This window comes from Puma concolor, chromosome E1 (assembly GCF_028749965.1).
Source record: "Puma concolor isolate L17-30 chromosome E1, mPumCon1.1.hap2, whole genome shotgun sequence".
NCBI classification, from domain to species: Eukaryota; Metazoa; Chordata; class Mammalia; order Carnivora; family Felidae; genus Puma; species Puma concolor.
Genome location: NC_141680.1, coordinates 6,492,707 through 6,501,029, shown reverse-complemented (window position 1 = coordinate 6,501,029; position 8,323 = coordinate 6,492,707). Strand labels below are relative to the sequence as shown.

General features: G+C 46.0%; 1 protein-coding gene across 3 annotated transcripts in view; it reads right to left on the bottom strand.

Moving 5' to 3' along the window:
* Nucleotides 1–5,330: 5,330 nt before the first annotated feature.
* Nucleotides 5,331–8,323, bottom strand: part of MAP2K4 (mitogen-activated protein kinase kinase 4) — a 139,753-nt gene continuing 136,760 nt past the window's right edge. For all 3 annotated transcript variants that reach the window (XM_086686051.1, XM_086686052.1, XM_086686053.1), the window contains one exon: nucleotides 5,331–8,039. In XM_086686051.1, the coding sequence (XP_086542177.1) occupies nucleotides 7,926–8,039 (114 nt within the window). In that variant the 3' untranslated portion in view covers nucleotides 5,331–7,925. The remainder of the gene's footprint in view (nucleotides 8,040–8,323) is intronic.

Genomic DNA, 8,323 nt, shown 5'->3' with positions numbered 1-8,323 from the left:
AACATTAAAAAAATTTTTTAAACAAAACAATAATTAACTCAGCAGACAAACCTCTGGAAAGACTTATCAAAAAAAAAAAAAAAAGACGAGAAGAGCATCATGAAGGCAAAGAGGGAGTCAATAAAGCAGAGGTTAAAAAGGGAAAGGACAGTGTTAGTAATCAGATGCCAACCAACGTAGCAATATAGATAACATAGGAAAATCAACTTCCAGGAAGTGACACAAAAAAGAATTCTTCCAAGTATGTAAATCATCCTCTGAAGAAACTGACACCGTGATTAAAAATCTTCTCACAAAGAAAACATCAAGCCAAGACAGGTTTACCGGCAAAGTTCTGAAAAGCTTTCAAGGAATAAAAATTGGGGCAATCTCTTCCAGGCAAAAGAAAAGAAACTCCAATTCATTCTACAAGGCAAATGTAACCTGATATAAAAAAAAAAAAGAAAAAATGAGTCTTACGAGAAAGGAAAATTATAGGATCATATCACTCAGGATTATGGATCTGAGAATCTTAAACACCACCAAGCTGTGTTTATCCTAGTAACTAATGAATGGTTTACAGGATGGCTGAATATTAGGGAAACGTAAGCACAATCCCCACGTGAAAAGATTAATTAGGAGGATTGCTAAGCGTGTCTACTGCAACATCCTCTCAGAGACAGAAGCCATGGGTACTTTCTTAGTGATAGGACCTGCCTGCTTCTGTCTACAGTGCCTAAGCTTTGGATACTCACCATTGACTGTGCGGTCAACTGAGTCTATATTAGCTTCTCTGTTTTTAGCAAATATGCCACAGATATATAAATCCAATTTTTCGCATGGCTCTGGGAAAACATCATCGAGGCTCGAGAGAATGAAACGCTATGTTCCACAAGTGTGAAAAGACTGGGATTGAAAGGCTTTTTTAACAGAAGACTACCGACGCTGTAGGACAGGTATGAGGACTCTTCTCACTGGGCCATAAGGATGACTAGACTGACTTCAGATAACTCACAACCAAGGAAGGAAAGAGATAACCATAACTGAACATGATTAATGCTACACAGAGATATCACGAGAGAGAGAGAGAGAGAGAGAGAGAGAGAAGTGAAGCTCAGAGGACAGAATTGGGAAGGCTTCTGAGAGGGTGTATGATTTAATTCAGGTCTTTAATTCAGAGCAGGTAGGCGCTTTCAAAAGCAGGAAAAAAAAAAGAGTTCTGGACAGAAGGAACCAGCTTAGACAACAAGAAAGTACTGAAAAGCACAGGAGGTTTGGTGAACCATGAAAGTTTGTGAATGGCACAACCGATCTCTAAGGCAATCTGTCACCCAAGCCAGAAAACAACATTCGTCCAGGCCCCCTCCCTGACCTCCTTCTTTACCGCACACATCTGATGAGGAGCCCATGGAGCTAATTCCACCCCCTACATTATCTCTTAAATCCTCTCCACCTCCAATTCCACTATTTTACCTTCCCCCACTTTTGCCTAGAATATTGTTTCTTAATCGGCCTTCAAACCTCCCCATTTCCAGCCTACATAGTCACTGAAATGATTTTCCAAAAGCACAGTCTGAGAGAGATGGACTCAGAATCCGAAGCAGGCTCCAAGCTCTGAGCTGTCAGCACAGTGCCTGACGTGGGGCTCGAACTCATGAACCGTGAGATCATGACCTTGCCTAAAATCCCCTATGGTTCTCCAGCATGTAAGAGAAAAAGTTCATCCTTGGCATGTGCAATTTCATGTACGATTATGACCCTGCCCATCTTTTCACACTCGTGCCCTACTCCTGACTTTTCCAGACTCCTCACTGGCTCTGAGATAGTGGGCAGATTACTAGCCACAGTGAGTCCGTTTCTTAATCTTTAACACGGAGATAATAGTTTCTACCCACGTGTTGAGGATTAAATAAAGCTATACATGGAAACACACATAAGCCCAGCCTTCGTCCTGCATATCCCCAGGACTTGTTAAAGAATTTTAAACAGAAGAATGACACAATTCAATCAGCACTTTACAAAGCCTGGGGCACCTGGGGGTGCCTAGTCAGTTAAGCGTCCGACTTCGGCTCAGGTCATGATCTCACAGTTCGTGAGTTCGAGCCATGTGTCGTGATCTGTGCTGACAGCTCAGAGCCCGGAGCCAGCTTCAGATTCTGTGTCTCCCTCGCTCTGACCCTCCCCTGTTCATGCTCTGTCTCTCCTTGTCTCAAAAATAAATTTAAAAAAAAGTTAAAAAAAATTTTTTTAAATAAATAGACATCAAAAAAATTTTAAAAATATGGGCACCTGCGTGGCTCAGTCGATTAAGTGACCAACTCTTGGTTTCTGCTCAAGTCATGATCTCGTGGGTCGTGAGTTCAAAGCCCAGCATCAGACTCCGCACTGCCAGAGCCTCTCTCTCTCTCTCTCTCTCTGCCCCTCCCCGGCTCTCGCTCTCTCTCAAATATAAATAAACATTTAAAAAAGAAAAGGAAAAAAAAAAAAAGAGAGGTGAAGGGCAGTCATGGGGATAGATTGAAGGGGAACAAGCCCAGAGGTGAGGAAGACCGACTAGGAGGCAGAAACCCACAGTGAGAAATGAATGTGTCACATTGTCAATCAGAGTAGAGAGAAACAAAAGAAACTAGAGAAAATTACGGGATCCAACCAAAAGCACCTGGCTCCTACCCAGAAGAAGAAGGTGAAGAGAAAGACGTCCCCAGAAGGCAAGTCTCACATATTCAAGGCAAGCCTTGACATATTCGGGAACAGAAGCTGATTCTACCCAGTGCTTATGCTTTCTCTGCCCTCGGTTGAAACAACCCTCCACGCTTTGGAATTGGGTTGACCTTATAGAAACGGGCAGATGTGTTGGGACCCAGTCTTGCAAACAAAGAAATGAAGCTGCGAAATACCACCTGGGATCAAAAGCGAGCAGGAAGCGTGATGCTTCTAACCACACGCCGAAGGCATTTTTTCCAAAGAAATAAAAAATGTTCTCATCCATGGCTCCACGGACTGGACTCAATGTAGAGTTCGTAAGATAGGAAGGAATCATGTGCATGTAACAAATCTTGGCTTAAAACATTTTTTTAGCCATGTTGTTGAATAGGAAATACATGGTTTCTCCAGAAGACTCTCAACAAAGCATCAAGAGACAGAGATGGTCTGCCTCTGCCCAGGCACTGCCTTACAAAAGCTACCAAGTTCTTGAAGACTGGTACCCGGCGTGTGGGACTATCTACCTCACAGACTTGCATTCGCATTGAATCTGTGCAGAAAAGCTAGGAAAAACCAGAAGTCCTGTTTTTCAGTGCTTCAGCAAATCAAAGGCTGATAGAAATCTGATTCCTTACACATTATCCTTACTCAGTTGTGACTTCACACTATGCTCTACAGATTGATAATTTCAGATGGCAGAGTCACATTTTACATCGAAGAAGTAGAATACACTTTGGCAGACCCTCAGGAAAAGAACAAAACAAAAATAAAAACGCTAACGCAGACGTTGCGTTACCTTGTAATGATTTCAAGGTTTGAGACGAGAATTCTTGGATATTCGTTTATCGGAAAGATTTCCTGGATACTCGTTTATCTGAAAGAAATACATCAATTTAGTCCGTAGCAAATTCCCAGAAGACACATGGAGGCTGGTGGTTCAGACTAACGGTATTCCTTACGCACGCAGTCTCACACCAGCTTTCCATCACACGCGCGTGTCTTAAGAGTGCACCCTAAGAAGTGAGTGCTCGTGCTATTGGATTTTCCCTCAGCCGACTTCATGAGGCATTTTAAGGAGTTGACAAGTTCAAGACCAACAGTTCTTAGGTTCTCCATCCCTCACACCCCGAGTAATTGGTACAGATGCCATGCATGTGACTGGTGCATCCAGCCCTGGTTGAAAGCTGGAGACAGAAGTCACCTCTGGACCTCCGAGACAAGGCGGCCAGTGTTCCAGGACGCTTCCAAGCCCTTCTGGGTCCCGTTTCTATCCTCCCGCAGCTAAGACACATGGAGGGAACCAGTAAGCGAAAAGGCACTTTAATACTAACTAAAAGCCATCACAATTTCCTCTCCTGCCAAATCCCCATTACCAGCGACTGCCACACGATGTCATCATGCTGATAGGGATATGAAGGCCTCTGTCCTGAATCCCGGGGGTGCTACACCTGACGCCGCCTTTGTATTGGCCACTAAGCCCCACTGAGCACCCCGCTCCAGAACCTCTGAGGTCAACTCATCCCCAAGACAAAGAAGCTGGCCTTGGTCAGGTTTATGAACAGAGTTACCCCAGCTGGAGTTCCCTCTCCCTCTCAACTCCGGCATGCTTCTTGGGTGACAGTTTTTTGTTTTCTTAATTAATGTAGCATTTCCTACAGTACATGTCACAGACGTGGATTTGAATCTCAGCTCCCCTCCCTGCTGCTACCGGAGCCACAAGTTTGCTTCTCTCAGCCTTGTTTTTGCTTTCGTTTTCCTCTCTTCTATCTGAGACACTACAAACTGACTTTGGAAGGCTAGAGTCAGGATCAAAGGAGATGAACACATATAGGAGAGGCAGGTTGCTCACAGTCTATTTCCCATGACATTGTCTTGCACGGCTAGGGTCTGGAAGCTCCGCGGGGTATCTTTCCCCTGGCAGCAAAGGCGTAGCTGGGGAGGCTATCTACGGCCGTTCCCTGGAGAACGTTTGATACTCACCTACCACAGCTGGTTCCAGAACGATACCTCCTGCATCTCAGATCAGGTTAGGAAACAGGCACGGGGGAAGAGTGAGGTGCTGAATCTGCATATGATCAATGAGTCAGGATTTGGCCAATAGCCGAGAGGTGCTAATGTAACAGATACATTCAGCGCTGGAGCTTTGAAGTTCTTCCCTCCCCCACTTTCCAGGCTCCCACGGCTTTCTGCTCAGCAACATCTATCCTCCCGCCCATAAACCTCTCAGGTCTGACCTCCACAGGCCTTTGGCCCACAAACCTCCTCCCCACCCTTCTCTCTAAAGTAGGGTTGACCGCAATCTGAGCTGGTATCCAGTGCTCACCCAGCAGCGACGGCACCAGTGTGAGGCAGGCTGGGTTCTTACGAGCTGTGTACCTCCACCGTGACACAGGTTGAAGAACGGTACCCTTTTCCTTTAGCATCGAGAAAGCCAGGGCAGGTGAGGGCAACCAACAGAGGAGCAAACTGGAAAAAGAGACTGCATCACACCCACTCAACAGGTGCTTCACGAATACCTCTGTGGTTTCAAGAAGAGTGAGCAGAGAGAGAGAGAGAGAGAGAGAGAGAGCAACCACAAGAAGGGAGGAGGGGGAAAAAAAAAAAAAGGAGCCATAAACACTTCCAGAAGAAGGGAGTTTGTCCCAATGTGAAATGCACAGATAATTTAATGGAATTTACTTGATTTTTCCCCTCTCAGGGTCTGACTTCAGAAAATCAAATTACAAAGTCATCATCACAGCCTAGATTTATTACAACTGACCTGCAGGCAAAGGGTAGAACTATTACATAAACACTTCGATTCCATGTATATATCTTAAATAGAGGAGGAATTCAAACAAGAATACAGGATAAAATATTCCAAAGCTCCAAGAAGCAATTATGTTACTGAGCTCCATTTTTACAGACAAATAAGGCAATATCCCTGCACATTAGCTTTTTGATAATTTTTATACATTTTTTTTCTATGGTACAAGAGAAAAATAACCAGAGCTCACAATGTACAGTCCTTACACTATTTTCACAGTTTGTGAACACTATACACCCTTTTGTTTTAATAAAGATACATTGTAATAAACTCCTTGCCCTTAAGTTTATAGTTTATAATAATCTATGATTAATACACTAAAATTGCCTTTTTATGTGGTTGTCCACACAACAGAACGGTCAGATTAGCTCCTGGACAGTCAGAATTGCTTTGATCTCCATGTGTCTAATGGCAAAGTGACCCTACGCTGAGCCAGACGGGAAGTTGACAGCAGAGAAACAGATTCCTCTTGAGTCGCCGGGGGCAACGGAGGATGATGGCTTGGTGCGGTCGAAGGAAGACGTGCAACGACGCCTCCGTTCAGAACACTGGGAAGTCTAAGGTTTGGGGAGCCAGGGAGGGGGGAGAAAAACAAGGAGACTGGGCAGGCGGACCAAAGTGAGAAATCATTTCTGAATTCTGAAAATGGACAGGGACGTAACCTTAAACAGCACCGTCTCCCCTCTATCGTTCTATACCGTTTGCGACGGCCACCCTGGGAGGAGACACGTCGACACCTGCCACCGCCTGGTTCCTGGATGGCACTGTGTGCCTCTCGGCCCACGGCCGTTTCCTACCCAGTGTGCCTGAGCCACTCCCAAGGGCTGCTTAACTGTTACACGGAACCCAACGCTCGGTGCCGGGGAGGCCTGAGCAAAACCTAGGGAAGACCCGGCTAAGGGGTAAGTGAGGCAGCATAGCAAAAGAGAGCAGATTCTAGGGGTGGTTTTGGGCTTTGGGGTTTTGTGGGTTTTTGGTTGTTGTTGTTGTCTTTTTTTTTTTTTTTTTTTTTTTTTTTTTGTAGAATTCCAATTCCAAGAAACGACAGTGACCTGTGCCAGAGACTCTCATGGGTGACGAGCTTCTCTAAAGACTGCCATTTCAGACCCTCATCTGGTCAAATGTGTCTCTAGAAGATGCTTCCTCATCACCTACCACATCAGTGGGGCCCCACGCTCCTCAGCCTTTTACACGTTAGAGTGCAGGAGGGATTTGGGGCTAAATATCCCGGATGATTAAAAATGGTTTTGATATGGAGGGGTGGGGGGTAAAAGGCAAAATATTGGACTGAGCAAAAGTCAGTTAGCGGCAACAGACCACATGGGCAGGGGGAGGGATCCAGAAACCGAAGATGTGGGCCAGTGCGGGCAGACGACTGAGGTTTGGTCTCGTGCTGCCTATAAGCAATCTCTACGTCATCAGTCAAGGCACATCGCTTCTATAGCTACTTCTCCCTGTGAGTGAGTTATGATGGCTAAAGTATCAGGCTTGGGACCCAGGGGAAATAAAGGGTGCTGTAAGTTGTTCCAGATCGGATGCTAGAATTGGAAACACCCGTAAACTTGGCCCTCAGCACGTTTTTCTTCTTTCAGTCCTGGTGGTTTGTGGCAGACGGAACATCAAGTTGGCAGGACACCGAACTTTGAGAAAGAAAATTCTTAGGGGCAGCACCTTCTGTGACAAGTGGCAGACTCCTGAGTCTTCCCGATGAAGAGAAGGACTAGTCAAGGAGAAAAGAACACGTTCTGTCCTGTCTCCGTATTTCAGGGTTCACCTCTTTGAAAGCAACACGGTTTTTGGTAAAGAGAAACTCGTTCTAATTTAACGTGGTATTTCAAACAGGAAATTTGGCTGAGCACATCGATCCCCGAACATCGACCGTGACGGTGAAGCAACAGAGTATCAAATCAGTAAATCTATTGCACTTGGTGAAGAGAGAAAATTAAAATTCCTCCTTTGTCTCCCAGCTCCAGAAGGCAATGCGTCTCGTTGGCTGTGCAAACCCTTCTCGCTCAAGCCCGAGTCTCTGTGTTCAGACGTCGTACATCCATCACCGTGCGCTCCCAGTTTCTGGAAGTCTGACAAAACACCATTCCAGTGGCTGCGTCTCCAGGTTTTGAGTCTAGAAATGAAGTTAAGATGTGATCTGATCACAGTCAATAAATTGATCGTACTGACTTCCACATGTCACGGACACGTCCGTCACAAAAGAGCGGGGTGAGGTCTCTCTGACCAGCACGAACACTGTGTGATCGATCGGGTATCACGGGGATGCATGTCTAGGTGACAGGAGCATACACACAAGATGGAAACGAACACCAATCTCACTGCACGTGGTGTCTGGGCAAGCAATAAAAACACTGCGATGCGGGATGAAAATTCTTTACGTCTTGCCTCCTCTCAGCCCTTTTTCCTAGAGTCTGACGCAGCGGCGAGATCAGTCGACGTACATGGGGGAGCTGGGAGTGGCTGGCATTTGATCCAGGATTTTACAAACGTAGCATGCGACCTCTACGGTACGTTCTTCATACATCAAAATAAAGGGATGTTTCTGCAAGAAAAAAGAAAAGATGATCAAAGTTCGTAGGGGAGCCCGCACTGAGCTTTTCCCAATTTCGATACGGCACGGGACGGAAGGCTCCCACCCCATAATGGCTGTGAAATACGGTCACGCTCATTCCGAGAGACCGGTTAGTGGGTGTGGGCAAGCCCGATCTGGAAGAGCCATCCTGGCGGTGAGGTCAGGAGGCTTCTCTGCACACCGGGGAGGATTTGCTAGGCAGACAGCAGGAGAGCTGCTCCTCGGCCCCAAACACAGCTGGAGGCCCTGCCACC